Raw genomic sequence first — 16,670 nt, 5'->3', positions numbered from 1 at the left:
GCAACATTTTACAGTTTCTTTGCCGACTTATTCCTAAATGGATTAGGTCAGGATTCAGAAATTTAAATGGAGCCCTAATTTAAGTCTGCCAATCAAACCATCTGATCATCCTGAGTTTAACTTTCTTGAATAAGCCAGAATGGAAGAGAAAAACTCGTCACCTGCCTCCTCTTTAGATGTCTCCCAAACTAATCATTCAATTCAAATTATTCTAAGTAATATTCATCAATAAAGTCTCTGCAATGTTTAACCTAATATAAAGAAAACCAAGGCAAACATAATAAGACATTATAATCAAAGTTAAACGTAAATGGGTGGAATAAAGACAAAAAACCTGGTCAGGCTATTTAACTTCCACTAAATTGAGTAAGAATTCCTTTACTGAATAACTCAAGACACAGCTTGGGATTAATGAAGAGGGACTCTAAGCTACAATTTCAAGAATGTAGCCAAACATCCCTAAAAGTCATACTCTGATGATTAAAACTAACTTTTGAAAGATTTTCAAACAACAGCTGAAGCAAGAGGTTCTTATTAAATCCAAACTGATCCTCTGATAAAGGACATGCACCTACAAGATTTTCAAGACGCAGGAGGTTTCAGAGAACTAATAATGGGAAAACAGAAGGAATTCCTTGACCATTTTAATAAGAAATTTCACTCTCTGTCCTTTCTCAGATATCTAATTTGGGGCTAGCAAAGACACAAAAGGAAGAGGGCAGGGATGACATGGTATACAAGAGTTAAATCTAACACATTATTCAGGAAACACATAAATTAAAATCGATGTTCATATTTATGACCATGTGAACAAAGCTTCTAAAACCTTGACCAAAGGATATGTAGATGTCAAATGTATGTGTGTGTATATTTATACCCTATTTATTCCTAAATTGAACTTATGTGTATTGCCTACCTCTGTTAAAAAAATATAAATGTACGGGGGTGCCTGGGTGGCTCAGTGGATTAAAGCACTGCCTTCAGCTCAGGTCATGATCCCAGGGACCCAAGATCGAGCCCCGCAAGGGGTTCTCTGCTCAGCAGAGAGCCTGCTTACCACCCGCGCTCTGCCCTCTGCCTGCTGCCCCTCTGCCTACTTGTGATCGCTCTGTCATATAAATAAATAAAATCTTAAAAAAAAATTTAAAAAAATATATAAATGTACTATAACTTACACTATAATAAACCCAAGAATGGATGTTTATTTTTAAATTTACTCTTTACTGGGGAAAAAAAAAAAGACAAAGGAAAAAAGTCTGAAATGCTACATACTCACTTTTGTCTTCAATTGACTACCCCCTCACTGCATCTCTCAATCCTTTTTAATCTATTTCTCTAAATTTGAAACTTAAAGTCTGACCAAAGTTTATCAAAACTACATTAGAAAGGTCTCTCTCTATAGGCTGCTGTGGTTTTGATTATTAAGCCCAGTTCTTAGTTTTTGTACAACAATACAAAAAAACAAAAACATAAACATTAAAGAGCTGTTACTCATGAAAACATATAATTTTCTTTAAATAGTGAAAGGTAAAAGCAGCAGCTTCAACTTTCACCATGGAGTTAAGTGTTCATAGGTTCATAAGGTTCTTCAAGATTTTTATTCAGATACAGCCTCTTAGATTCACTTTAATAGCCTAAGATTTCTTTCGACTGCTCTTATTCTATAACATGCAGACATAATTAGACTTTGGCTATCAGAAACAGAAATATCTTAAGGTCCATGGAAAAAAATGACAAAGGGTAGAAAGTTAAATGAAAGAAACATACATTAATTTCCATGTCTTTAATCAAACCTGAATGAACAGGAATATTCTTACCTGGAAGGTTTCCATCAGTTTCATCAGCACTAGGAAAACTAGCAACACTTGTAGAATCCGAAAGGTCCAAAAGTTTAGCACGCAATTGCTCTATATCACTCTCTTTGCTAGCCAATTGCATCTGAAGCTCATTCTTATGTGCACATTCTTCTACCAATTGCTATTTTGAAAAATACAAAAAATCACTATCAAATTCCCAGCATTAAGATATTAAGAATTAATGGAACTGTAAATGTTAAAGAATCTAAAGTTGCTCTTCCTAAAAAATTAATGTAAGCTTCATGAATGCTAAATACTACAGATTATGATATAATTGTAAAAATGTAAGTTCTCTTCCTCAGTAATACATTGCTTGGGTAACCTCCTTTTCTCCTTGCTTTAAACAAATCTTTTGTTTTAATTTTTAAATACAAAGCAGCTGGGACCTGGGTAGCTCAGCTGGTTAAGCACCCAACTCTTGATTTTGGCTTAGGTCATGATCGAAGGCTTTAGAGACTGAGCCTCACACATCAGGCTCTGTGCTGGGCGGGGAGCCTGCTTAAGATTCTCTCTTGCCGGGGCACCTGGGTGGCTCAGTGGGTTAAGCCGCTGCCTTCGGCTCAGGTCATGATCTCAGGGTCCTGGGATCGAGTCCCACATCGGGTTCTCTGCTCAGCAGGGAGCCTGCTTCCCCCTCTCTCTCTGCCTGCCTCTCTGCCTACTTGTGATCTGTCTATCGAATAAATAAAATCTTTAAAAAAAAAAAAAAAAAGATTCTCTCTTGCCCTCTTTGTCTGCTGGGCTCCCCTCCCTCTCTCAAAATAAATAAATAAATAACCCCTCCCTCTCTCAAAATAAATACATACATACATACATACATAGCATCAAAAACCAAACACCAAACACCTGTTAAAAACAACAGGAAATGCTTTTACGGCTCCAAATGAAATAGTTTAAAAGGTACAGAAAGCTGCTCAGGATGGTAAAACCACAAATGATAGCCAGTGCTTGTATCTAAATCAGTCTAGGTCCAGAGACCATGTTCTTAATTTTGTACTATTAACAAGCCAGGAAATATCAAAAAATTAAGTTTGAAATTTTGATTTCCGAAAAGTGAGTCCTGATTAGAGAAAACAAAAAAATCTATAATACTTCAAATCCTCTATCTCAACTATACTTAGTATTTTCCTAGTCCTATCTTCTATTTCAGTCTAATGTCAAAGAGGCAAACCTTTGGTAGTTTCTCTCGAAGCAGCATCTTTAATCAAGCACATGCTAATGGGTAAAAATTACTCAAATTATCATGGTTAATAGATAAGAGTATCTTTCTAGTTTTTCAAGATCACAGTTCATATCAGAGTCATAAAAATCAATCTGTAGACTCTACAATCCTGAATATGCATTTTTATACTAAAAAATCTAGATAAGATCAACATATGACAGGTATAAATAGCAATGACAAATTAAGAAAATAATCCTACAAACACACACACACACACACACACACACAAACCTTACCGCCTGCATGTCATTCAGTTCCTTCTGATGTTTCACTACCATCTGGTTGAATTTCTCTCTTTCTTGGTTGAGTTCCAGTTGTAGCTTTCGATTTTCCTTCTCCTTCTTTCTCAAATCCTGTGTATTAGCTTTCTTTCTATCAATTTTAAAATCTTTCCGATTCATTATTTCTGCCAACTTGTTAACAGCCTATTAAAATATTAATAAAGGTCTATATCATCTAATTATATACTATAATCTAATTATACCTAATTTAAATCTCCACTAAAATATATTTTTCTTTCCTTCAAAATCAGAAAGCAGGACTCTGTGTGTAAGGATAAGAACCTAATGAAGGCTGGGACATGATAACTGGTAGCATGAGTAACTATTACTGTTTTATCTCACTCAAATGTAAGAACCAAATAGGCTTGCAAAAATCCATTTATCATTCAACAATTATCCAGCACTTGTTATAATGTAGGCACTCTGACTGGTACTAGATATAAAAATATACAAGGGCGCCTGGGTGGCATAGTTGGTTGGGCCTCTGACTCTTGGTTTCTGCTCAGGTTCTGATCTCAGTGTAGTGGGATAGAGCCCAGGATCAGGTTCTGCGTTCAGTGCGGAGTCTGCTAGGAATTCTCTCTCCCACTGCCCCTTCTGCTCATGATCTCTCTCTAATAAATAAATATATCTTTAAAAAAAAATAGAATACACAGTTATGCCCCGAGGTTACATCCATCATCCCTAATCTGGTGGAGGAGCCAGACAAGCAAGCATTATAATAGAGAATGGTGAGTAAAAAGAAAAGAGGCAAAAGGATGCTAGGAGAGCAGTACCTAACTGAAACTTGGGAGGTCAGGGATGGCTTCCTGGTGTACCTGCTATGTGTCCACATATGTTTCTTAAAAAGACAAACAGGAGTTGAATAAGCAAAATCAAACAATATTAAAGAGGGGAATCAGGGACAGCCAAGAATGGCATTACTATCAGATGAAAGATAATAATTTTTTTCTTCTGGACAAGGAGAAAAGTAAGCAGACAGGGAAGCAGACTAGGCCATACTGAGGCCCCTTTGCATGTAAGAGGGAATATAAATGTTAGCTGTGGCTAACCCCCTCTGCCAGAGGAAAGAATATATTCAAAATGAGACAGAAGTCTTAAAAACATTAAGCTACATAAACTAAAACGTAAGTCATGGTATTTTCAGCAATGATGTAAAAAAAAAGATTTTTTTCCATTAAAATAGAAAAAAGGGGACGCCTGGGTAGCTCAGTCCGTTAAGCTGTTCAGCTCAGTTCATGATCCCAGGTTTCTGGGATCAAGTCCCACATCAGACTCCTTGCTTGGCAGGCAGCCTGCTTTTCTCTCCGCCTCTGCCTGCCACTCTGCCTGCTTGTGCATGCGCTTACTCTCCCTCGCTCTCTGACAAATAAATAAATGAATAAAATCTTAAGAAAACATGCCTTTAAAAAAAAAGAAAATAACCTGAGCCACTATCATTTCCATGTAGATTTGGTCCTATCTAGGATGGGGAGTCCATAAATTTTTCAATGCAGTAAAAACTTACTTCACTGAACTCATAATGAGTATTTTCTTTTTACAATAGTAAATCTAACATATTACAAGAAAAAATCAAATACAAAAATGTATTATGAAGAAAGTGAAAAGCCCTTGTGGTATGTATCATCCATCAAAGAGCACCTCTGCTTAAGTCTCTTCTTTCAATCTGCTGGGTGTGTATTTAAATTTTCCCTATGCATATATAAGCTGATTACAAATCTAATTAAATTTAAAAACAGAATCATGCTGTACATTCTGTGCTGCGACTTGCTTTTTAAACTTGATTTTAGGGGCGCCTGGGTGGCTCAGTGGGTTCAAGCCTCTGCCTTCAGCTCCGGTTGTAATCCCAGGGTCCTGGGATTGAGCCCTGCATTGGGCTCTCTGCTCAGCAGGGAGCCTGCTTCCTTCTCTCTCTGTCTGCCTCTCTGCCTACTTGTGATCTCTGTCTGTCAAATAAATAAATAAAATCTTTTAAAAAAAATTTGATTTTATATCATACATCATAGGAAATATTTTCCTATGTCATTATGTATTATTTCATTTACTTTTTTTTAAAAAAATGTATTTGACAGAGCGAAAGAGAAGCAGGGGGAGATGCAGAGGGAGAGAGAGAAGCAGACTCTCCACTGAACACGGAGCCTGACATGGTACTTGATCCCAGGAATCTGGGATCATGACCCAAGACAAAGGCAGATGCTTAAGTGACTCAGCCACCCAAGTGCCCCTATTTCATTTATTTTTAATGGCTTCTTTGCATTGCATGGATGTATTATGATTTGTCAATACTATGCTGATGGGTGGTTGGGTTAATTTTACTTTTCACCATTAAAAATGTCATTGCATAATTACATCTCTATATACTTCTTTTGAGCATTTGTGGAGTTTTTAATATAGGATAAATTCCTAATGTGCAATTACTAGGTCAAAGAATATGCACATTAAAACGTGTTAGTCTGTGTTAATCATTCTCATAGTTTACTCCCTCAAAAACTATACAAATAAACTTTCCCCATGTTCTTGCCAAATAGGATTGTATCTAATTTAAATGTGCCCATTTGTCAAAAACATACCTCATTATTACTTTAATTTCTATTTCTTGGCTTACTGTTACGGTTGAGCTTCTTAAAATTCTTTACTGTTTCCTTTTCTCTCAAATGCCCTCCTTTTTTCCACATTAAATTGCCTTTTTAAAATTTGGAGATACTCTTTATATTTATCTGTATTTTCTATAAATATTCTACTTAGTTTTTTTTCTTTCAGCTTATGTTGTTTTGGATTTTAGAGACTTGAATTTTTGTGTAATAAACGTCAAATGTCAATCTTTTTTCTTCATGGTCTCTGTATATAAAGGTACACAGAACTTCCACTGAAGGATTATCAACAGATATTAAGTGCATTTTTGAAAGATTAATCTGGTTGCAACATAAAAAACTGCTGAGATGGAGACCAGGTAAGTGGTAAAGGGGTATTACAAATGTTTAATAAAAAAGTAAAAAAATACTGGGACGCCTGGGTGGCTCAGTCTGTTAAGCATCTGCCTTTGGCTCAGGTCATGATACCAGGGTCTTAGGATTGAGTCCTGCGCATCAGGGTCCTTGCTCAGTGGGAAGCCTGTTTCTCTTTCTCCCTGATGCTCCCCCTGCTTATACATACTCTCTCTCTCTCTGGTGAATAAATAAATAAAATCTTAAAAAAAAAAAAAAAAAAGGTAAAAACATTTATTTTATCATAAAATCAACTGAGATACACAATATGTTATGAAGAATTTAAGCTACTAGATAACTTAATAAAATGTAAGATATCAAGTTAAATCTGATCTAGCTGCTTCACTAAATACACAGTAAAATGATACAGCCACCCCTATAGTTTATTTATTCCTAGTTTTTCTCTTTTGGCTTCAGTCAAGTGTTTTCACTAAGCTTTCCTACCGTCAATTATGGGTCTTCTGTACAATCTAAAATATATTCTTACTAGTCAAATGATCAGGAAAGCTACTTTCTTTCTCCTTTATTAAAATTCTAGTTAGTTAACATATAGTGTAGTATTAGTTTCTGGACAGAAATTGATGATTCATCACTTATATTAACTAACCCAGTGCTCATCACAAGTGTCCTCCTTAATGCCTGTCACCCATTTAGCCTACCCCCCACCTCCTCTCCAGCAACCCTAAGATTGTTCTCTATAGTTAAGAGTCTCACTTATGGTTTGTGTCCCTCTTTTTTTTTTTCTTTCCCCTATATTCATTTGTTTTCTTAAATTATACTCATCAGTGAAATCATGTGGTATTTTGTCTTTCTCTGACTAATTCTGCTTAGCATAATACAGTACAGTTCTCTCCCTGTGGCTGCAAATGGTAAGATTTCATTCTTTTTTTTTTAAGGCTGACTACTATTCCACCTATCTATCTATCTCACATCTTCTTTCTTAACTCAATTGAAATCCAATTTTCTGAAAAGTCTTCTATATTGAATGAAGAAAGAATATTACATTATTTGTTCCAGTGAAAAGTCTGAACATTATAACCTAAGTTTTAAGAAAAAGTACACAAAAAAATATTAATTTCTGAATATATGATATTCAAATAAAACATTTGGAAAAGGCTAAGAGAGCATGTATACCTGCGTTTTAAGGGTTCTTTCTGTATTGATAATCTTTTCAAAGGCAGCCTTAAGATTACTGATCTCCTCCTCCTTCTTCAATTTATATTCTGTTAATAAATTATATAAAGTGTTATTATATGACATTAAATTGTGTTCCAAATTAACAATGTTCTTTACTTAAATTAGTATACACTACATAACTTTTAGTAACTTTGTAAAGATAATTCTTTTTTGTTCAGCTTTACTGAGCTATAACTGACAAATCTGTAAGATACTTAAGCTGTACAACATGATTTGATACAAGTATACATCATGAAAGGATTCTACCATCAAGTTACTGAACACATCCATCACCTCACATACCATTTTTGGGGCTGAGAACATTTAAGTTCTAAATTATCTTAAGATAATTCTTAAGGCTACAAAAGTTATTTAACATTTGAAAACAAATTTCAAAAACCCAACACACAATATGAATAGCTCAAGATTTACCACTGAACTTGATGAAACATTATGATTAAAAAAGAAAAACAGAAACAAAAAACCTTACGTACCCTCCTCTGCCCTCCTCATTTTATCGGTTATCTCTTCATTTTCTTTTCTTAATACTTCAATATCTTTGGTTAACATGCTGGTTGTTTCTTCAAGCTTAACAAAATACACAAAGGTTTAAGTTACATTCACTTTGCTAGTCTTGTATTTAAAATAATGACCTTAAAAAAAAAAAAAAAAAAACTGCATTCTCCTTAAATGTGGAGTCAGATACTGCTTTGTTATAAAAATGCCTGGGTTCTGGTTTTTTTTTTTTTAAGATTTTATTTATTTATTTGTCAGAGAGAGAGACAGCAAGCACAGGAGGCAGACAGTGGCAGGCAGAGTCAGAGGGAGAAGCAGGCTCCCCGCAGAGCAAGGATCCCGATGTGGGACTCGATCCCAGGACGCTGGGATCATGACCTGAGCCGAAGGCAGCTGCTTAACCAACTGAGCCACCCAGGCGTCCCGCCTGGGTTCTGGTTTGATGTAAGTGGATATACTTAAATTCAAATATACTTCATTTAACCTTCATAAGAATCTTGTAGAATAGGTATTATTTCCCTCTTTCTTTCTTTCTTTTTTTTTTTTTTAATAAAAGTAGACTCTACATCCAACATGGGACTCAAATTCACAACTCCAAGATCAAGAGTCACATGATATACTGACTGAGGCAGCCAAGCACCCTGGTATCTATTTTATAGATGAAGAATCTGAGGTTTAAGGTAGTAACGTAAATTGCCAAGACCATGTAACTTCTCAGAGGCAGAGCTAAGCTTTGAACCCAGGACTACTAATACCAGAGCACTTCATGGTAACTTCAAAAGAAAAATCTAACTCCCCTTTCAATCTCCATGATCTATATAGAAAATAGTGTAAATTTCAGGAATAGTAATTGTAGTACTGGTTTTCTGAGATTAATTTGTAGATATCCATAAAGAATTTCTCATCCCAAAACAGTTTCTGAGTTTTATAAAATTGTGGTCACAAAGTCAGTTGCAATGTATTAAGATAATACAACAAATAAATTTAACCCAAGGATTTCTTTACATAAAATATATTAAGATCTATAGCTAGAGGGGCACCTGGGTGGCTCAGTGGGTTAAAGCCTCTGCTTTTGGCTCAGGTCATGATCCCAGGGTCCTGGGATCGAGCCCTGCATCGGGCTCTCTGCTCAGCAGGATAACTGCTTTCCTTCCTCTCTCTCTCTGCCTGCCTCCCTGACTATTTGTGATCTCTGTCTGTCAAAATAAATTAAAAAAAAAAAGATCTATAGCTAGAAAGAGAAAAAACACTTTACACTGAATAAGAATTTCAGTCATTAAAAAATCACTAACAATGGTTTTGGATTATATAAACTATTTTATACATAAGTACAGATTGACCACTCTGTATAAGTCAAAGTAAATACATATGCACACATATTCACCCTAACACTAAGATGTGACCTATTTTGATTTAGATAAATTTCAGTCATAAAACTTACCTGACAATCACACTTACCCGACTAACAGTATGGTCTTTATCTGTAATCTCTTGTCTATTTCTGGAAGCAGCTTTCTTGCTTTCTTGGGTTAATTCAAAATACTGTTCTTCTAGAAGCCCTCGAGCCAACTGCTCAGACTCAGCTTTTGTTTCTGCTAGATCCAGCTGAGTAGCAAGAGTTTCCCTGCAATAGATTTATAAGAGAAATGGTTATTAAAAAATTCAGTTATTTTTCCAACTTAATGATATGCTTAAAGAAGACAACTATATTTAAACAATAAGAATTAAGTATTTTATTGCTTAAAATAAAATTCATTATTGAATCCAATGCAAAAATTCTATAAAAGTAATAAATTTAACTTCTAACATTTTTAAAAACTGTACAAGTAAAGAACTCTTTAATCCTGTACCTGCTGTTGTGCTTAACTAAGAAAAGGTAGTAAAGCAATGGCAAGCAGTCTACTTTTGAAAACGAACTTGTTGTGGATTTAGAATGGAAGGTAGCATAGGAGAGAGGAAAAGTAATAGGCTTGTAAACCAGGAGGCCAGACCTTAACCCTTATCATCCCTGTTCTTCACTAATTGGGTAAGGACACAGGGCAAATTTCTTACATTTCCTGGAGCTCAATTTAATCAAACCTGTAAAATGAGAGGGTTAAATGATTTTTGAGATCCTTTCAGTTCTGAAATGTAATGAGATTATGATGACTTATAAATAGATTTGTAAACCACTATAAACTATTCTAGAAATGCTCCTTGGGAATTATACTTTAAAGCTTTTTGGAACTGACATTCAGACCAGGACCAGATCATTCCAGTTTGCTTGCTCTTCCTAAAGAACTTCTGTTCAATAAACTCTCTGAGTCATGACTGTATCTTCCCTATATACAGTAGATACTCAAAATGTTTGCTAAGTGAATGAATGACTTCCAACTATTTTTACTAAGGGAATGATAAGAATGAAATTTTCTTTCTTTTTTTATTTTTTTAAAGATTTTATTTATTTATTTGACAGAGATCACAAGTAGGCAGAGAGGCAGGCAGAGAGAGAGGAAGGGAAGCAGGCTCCCTACTGAGCAGAGAGCCCGATGTGGGGCTTGATCCCAGGACCTGAGCTGAAGGCAGAGGCTTTAACCCACTGAGCCACCCAGGCGCCTCAAATGAAATTTTCTTTCTCAAGGTTAAGGAGGGAGACATATACTAACTACAAAAAAAAAAAAAGAAAAAAAAAAAAAAAGAAAATTATTCATTTGTCCGCATTTACCTAAATGTTTACTATGTGTCAAACACCCCTGTCTGAATTAAGACATATAGTAGTAACAAAGTCTCTGCCCTGAGGAAGCATATATTAATGGGATGAAAGACGCAATTTAAAAAAGATGAACAGTACATAGCATGCCACAGAGAACAAAATAAAACAAAAAAGGTGGAAGAGGCTATGAATGTGCATTTTATACAGGGTGATCAAGGAGGCCTCTTTGCTAAGAAGACATGTGAGAAGAGATATGAAGGAAGTAAGGGAGTGAGCTATGCAGGTATCTGAAAATACAGGGCTAAGGTGGAAGAAATCTCTAATAACAAATGCCCTAAGTTTGGTCTGAAAGAAGCTTATGTGAGTGAGGTGAGAGATGAAGGAAAGTTGTGAGAAATGAATTGAGAGAAGTGGGGAGAGAGAACAGACCTTGTAAGGCTTTCTATGACAGTATAGGGAACTTTGGCTTTTACTTTGAGTATTTGGTTTTAAAAAGATCATTCTGGCTGCAGTTTTAAGATAAGACTGTTGGGGGACAATGGCAGAAGCAAGGATCTTAGCTAGGAGGCTAATGAAAGTACCAAAACTGGAGACGGTGGCAATATGGATCAGGCTGGGAAATGGTACAAGTGAGAACTGATTAGATTCTGGATATACTTTTTTTTTTTTTTAAGATTTTATTTATTTATTTGACACACAGAGATCACAAGTAGGCAGAGGCAGGCAGAGAGAGAGAGGAAGAAGCAGGCCCCCCGTCAAGCAGAGAGCTCGATGCGGGGCTCGATCCCAGGATCCTGGGATCATGACCTGAGCTGAAGGCAGAGGCTTTAACCCACTGGGCCACTCAGGTGCCGCTGGATATACTTTTAAATTACAGCTAAATAGGCTTTTTAAATGGACTGCACATAGAGTATAAGAAAAAAAAGAAGTTTAGGATAATTTCAAGTTTTTTTTTTTTATTTAAACAACTGGAAATAATGGTATTGCTAAAATGAAATGGGGAAAACAGGGAGGAGCAGGTTGGCAAGGTATGGGAATCAGGAGTTTTTTCTGGACATGTTACAAATGAGATGCTTATTAAACATTCAAGTGGAGTCAAACAGACGGCGGGACATACAAGTCTGGAATTTGGGGAGAATATGCTTGTACACTGATGCTATTTAAAGCCATGAAGCTGGATGAGAACAAGGAAAGAGTGATCCCTTGGGCCCTCCAAACTTTAAAGGTCTCAGAGAGGGGAAGGGACAAAGGAGCAAAGGAGGTTAAAAGTAGCCAGTTCAGTAAGAAAAAATGCCATGTGATGTCACAGAAGCCAACTGAAGAAATTTTGTCAAGAGAGAGTAATCAACTATGTCAACAGCTACTGTTAAATAAGATAAGGACTGAGAATTGACTATTGTCTTTAACTATTAGGAAGTCATCAGTAACCATGGGAAGGGTTATTTTGGTAGCATCTTGAGTGCAGAAGTCTGGAATGAGCTAGAGAGAGAAAGGGAGAAGAGGAACTGAATATAAATGGTATGTCACCTTTCAAAGAAGTCTGCTACAAAAGGAGGCAGAAAAATAGGATGGCAGCTGGAAGTAAAATGCACTTAGAAGATGGCTATTTTTTACAAAGATGTTTAATGTATGTTTACATAACAATGAAAATGACTGCATGAAGGAAAAAAATGAACCCAGGAAAGGTGAGGATTCCTGAAGTCATATTCTTATGTAGGCAGAAAATGGGATCGAGGTGGTTAAAAGCACATTTTGTTTATTTACATCAGTCAAGGAAGGCAGGGTTTATAGCTACAGAGGAAGACAGGTTAGTAGCTATGAGGGTGGGACAGAGCAGAAGTTCTCTACTTCTAGGAAGCAAGGCCGTTTGTTGAGTGTGAGGATGAGGACAGGTTGCTGAAGATCTGAGGAGAAAGCAGAAGATATGAAATAGCTATCTCAAAGTGCAGAGAAGTTAGTATGTTAGGAAAAGATAGGAAGTACTGCCAATGTTAATTAAGTCTATGATCCTAGGGGTAGTTCTGGGTTATTATAACACAAGGCTTGAGATTGACAAATGTACTCCTACCTGGGCTTACTGCTTTGTAGCAAATTCAGGTAAATGTATCTAAGTTATATATAAAATGCCAGAAAACCTATTTATCCCAAATTACAGTTCTATCCCTGGCTAGGCATATGTGCAAGAGAAAAAAAAGAAACAATAAGATGGTTCAGGGTAAAACTGTCTGCAGCTATAGCCATTCAACTTCCTTCACAACTCCCCATAAATAAAAGACTTGTCTTTACCAATGCCTAAGGCCAATCTGTCACCTTTATTCTCCTGCCTCCTTAATGAAATCAATTTATTAATGACTCCTTTTTCTTCTAGGTTATAAGATTATAAGCAGGAGCTTTGTTCTTGTTCACTGCAGTATTGAAGTCTCCAGCCCACAGAAAGTGCTCAGAAATTTTGTTTCAGTCAATGAATAGATGTGTAACTTTCCCCACTCTGGTATCTTTCCCATATCTCATTTAAATATGCTCAAATCTCTGCTATCTTTAAAAAGAAATGGCTCTTTTTCAACTTCTCCTCTAGCTATTGTTCTATCTCCTTGCCTCAACAACCATATTTCTTGAATTTTTTAATTTAAGAAATATTTACTGACCATCTACTATGTTCTAGGTACAATTCCAGGTGCTCCATATTTAACAGTGAAACAGAGTTAAGGACAAAACATTTAAAAATTCCTTTCTTTGCTGAGCTTAAGTTATAGCAGAGAGAAAAACAGTAAGTAAAGTAAGTCACCAAATGCTATAATATACTGGGAAGGGAAAAGTGCTACAAATAAAAACAAAACATGTAAGGAAGTACTAAACTGGGCAGCAAGGTGGGGTGGGGAAGTTTGCACAATTTTAGGAAGGATATTCAGGGAAGGCCCCTCTGAGATGACATTTAGACCTAGGCCTGAAGAGGGTGAAGGAGCATGCCATGTGGATACTCAGAGGAAAAATGTTCCAGGAAGAGGGGAGAGGGGAGAGCAAGTCCATAAGCCCTGAGGCAGAAGAGTAACTGATTAGTTTGCTGAATGGTAGGAGGTAAATAGGGCTACTGTCTACACTTGGTCTCCACTTCTACCCTTACCCTTATATTCATTCTTATTACCATTTAGGTACTGTTCTCAACAAAATAACTAATAACCTTAAATATAATGGACAATTTATTTTTTACCTGACCTTTTTGAGTATTTGGCACTTTAAATCACTTTGTCTTCTTTGAAGTATTCTATTTTCCTAGACTTTGTGATCCTATTCTGTTTTCCCCTTGTATTACTGGTTACTTCTTACATTCCCTTCCTCTGCCCTTTCTTTGGAAGTAAAGGTGCTAGAAGTCTATCATCAGCCTTTACATCTTCTCATCCTACAGTAGGGATTATAGCTTGTTACCTGAGAGGGTAAAATGAGTCCACATAAGTGTTCCTCCAGACATACAATTAAAATAAATTTGGGCCAACATTTTACATAAAATTCAGATTTCTGGCTCCTCTTGAAAAATCAGATCTTGTAATACTGAATCAATGTTACCATGTGGCAGCAAGTGGTTAAAACTGAGATGAATTCCTCAGTTTGTTATAATACAACTTACACATTGAACATACCCAACTAGCTTTAAATTAGGTAAATGGGTGGTACTGTAAGTTCATGAGTTAATAAACTTTGATGTACATAATCACCTTAACAAATCTCATCTATCTCTGTTTCAGTATAGGACAATGACTGTCAAATCAGCTTCAAGTCCTTCCTTATCTTTTCTCTGAGCTCTGAAGCAATTTCAGAACCATTTCTCTTGGGACAACCCACAGGCACTGCCTATAACAGGTCTGAAATGGAAAAAATCGTGTCTCCCCTTGTTTCACAAATTTGGCATTCCTTAACTCAGGGACCGGTACTACCATCACCCCAACTTCCCTGGTCAAAAACTTGAAAACCCACCTGAAATCTTCCCCAACTTTTGTCCCCACACTCCCAAATCTACAAGTCCTATTGCCTCTACTTCCTATTTTCCCCATGTACTTGCCTCTCCTTTTACTGTCAACTTCCACTATAATTTTACATTTAGATTTTCCAATGGTTACATAATTCAACTTCCTGTATCCGCCAATTCTGCCTCTAATCCATTCTCCACTTCAAAGAATGAAGCTTTCTAAGACACTACCTTGTCAGTTCCTAGCACTTTGTTATAGACACTTACCTTAATTACATTTGTCTCCTGACTAGATTCTGAAGTACTTGAGGGTAAGAACCATAACTTACTAATGATCATATCACTGGCATGAAGCATAGTACTTACCACACTAGTGGTGATCAGTATATTTCTTTTAAATAGATCAAACAAGGGCAAACTTATCAACCCTATAGAACAATATGGTATGTGGAAGATTGGGTGCTCTCTTCACAGTGAATGCACACAACATGGGACTGCATACTACACTGCAGACACCATACAAATGATAGGCAATAGACTATAACAGGGGTCTATCACTGTCACAGAGACTAACCAGAAAACGTACCTTTGCTCCTACCTTAGATACCACTAAATATATTAAAGATCTAAGCACTGAGTGCCTATGGTTGTTAACAACACAAAGAAACAATCAGACGGTACAATTATGTATGAGGCAGTCTTCACCCCTGTATAAATCAGACCTGAATATGACTAAGACTCCCAGTTAGGGATGTCCAATTAAGTTTTCTATGAGGATAGAAATGTTCTGTACACCTGTGCTGTCAAATATGGTTGACACTAGCTAAATGTGACTGCTGGCCACCTGAAATGGGGCTAGCACACCTGAAAAACTAAATTTTAAACTTCATTTAAATAAATTTAAATTTTTAAAAATAAGTTTAAATTTAAATGGCTACATAAAATACATAAAATTACATATTATACATACATACATAATACATAAAATTAAATAATAAGTTCAAATTTAAATGACTACATAAAACCAGGGGCTATCATATTGGAAAGCACAGTTCTAGATTTAACCATAGATTTGCAGGAAACACAGAACAAGAATGTTCAACTGTGGTAATGGAATCAATAAAATCAGTGCAACTGAGGAAAACTACATAGGAAAAATGACCCAGTTCCATCAACAAATAAGTGTTACGATAGTGATTATTTAGTGGTGGGGGAAGAAGAGGCAATACAGTGGGCTTTTAAAGTGGATAGCAAGGTTCTCTTTCATGGGTGGTAATTATAATAACATTTGTCATATAATTCATAGATCTGTGCATGTTACAATATTTAATGTATTTTTGGTTTCAGCAATAAAATGATTAAATTTTTAAAATTTCTACATGAAAAGAGAATATAAAAATGTCAGAAAACTAGTTTTAATATCTGTTCCACCTAGCTATAAGAAGTTGTTATACTTAAATAGCTTTAGGTCTTCTTCTAAGGCCCTAAGCAGATATGCAATGGAACTTAACCTGCCTAATAACTAAAAGGGAGACCCTAAATACCTTTACATAGCATAAAAGAAGGACTTACAAGTACAGCATGAACTATTTAAATACAAATAGATGTTTAAAGATTGAGAGACCCTTGGAAACAATTTAATGTTTAGAGTTTACCAAATCTCTGTACAATTACCATAGTGTTAATGTAGGACTTCTTCACCATAAAGAGAAAAATCAGTCTAAATTTAGTTTGATTTGTTCAGAATTAGCCTAATGAGATTTGCTGTATCATTCCCATCAGAATAATGGCAAATCTACTCTCTATTTTTAAACTTAGAGAATGCTATGATGTAATAGTGATTCTTGTTCTAAAGAAAAATGGATAGACATACTTTTCACTTTGTAGTTCTTGTATTTTCTTTAAACTTTCTCTGTTTTTTTCTTCAATTTCTTCTTTAAGTTCCTTTACCTGGGTTTTATAAAGTGTCTGCAAAATAAGTG

The 16,670-nt window shown here is 35.8% G+C and overlaps 1 protein-coding gene across 4 annotated transcripts in view; it reads right to left on the bottom strand.

Moving 5' to 3' along the window:
* ROCK1 (Rho associated coiled-coil containing protein kinase 1) overlaps positions 1–16,670 on the bottom strand; it is a 148,813-nt gene that overhangs the window by 13,078 nt on the left and 119,065 nt on the right. For all 4 annotated transcript variants that reach the window (XM_082698740.1, XM_082698741.1, XM_082698742.1 and 1 more), the window contains exons 22-27: positions 16,562–16,656; positions 9,494–9,659; positions 8,014–8,107; positions 7,478–7,566; positions 3,315–3,503; positions 1,818–1,977 (exon numbers count right to left, since the gene is read on the bottom strand). In XM_082698740.1, the coding sequence (XP_082554866.1) occupies positions 1,818–1,977; positions 3,315–3,503; positions 7,478–7,566; positions 8,014–8,107; positions 9,494–9,659; positions 16,562–16,656 (793 nt within the window). The remainder of the gene's footprint in view (positions 1–1,817; positions 1,978–3,314; positions 3,504–7,477; positions 7,567–8,013; positions 8,108–9,493; positions 9,660–16,561; positions 16,657–16,670) is intronic.

The sequence above is a fragment of the Mustela nivalis genome, assembly GCF_964662115.1.
Source record: "Mustela nivalis genome assembly, chromosome: 14".
In the NCBI taxonomy this organism is placed as follows: domain Eukaryota; kingdom Metazoa; phylum Chordata; class Mammalia; order Carnivora; family Mustelidae; genus Mustela; species Mustela nivalis.
This window is presented reverse-complemented; position numbering and strand designations above follow the sequence as displayed.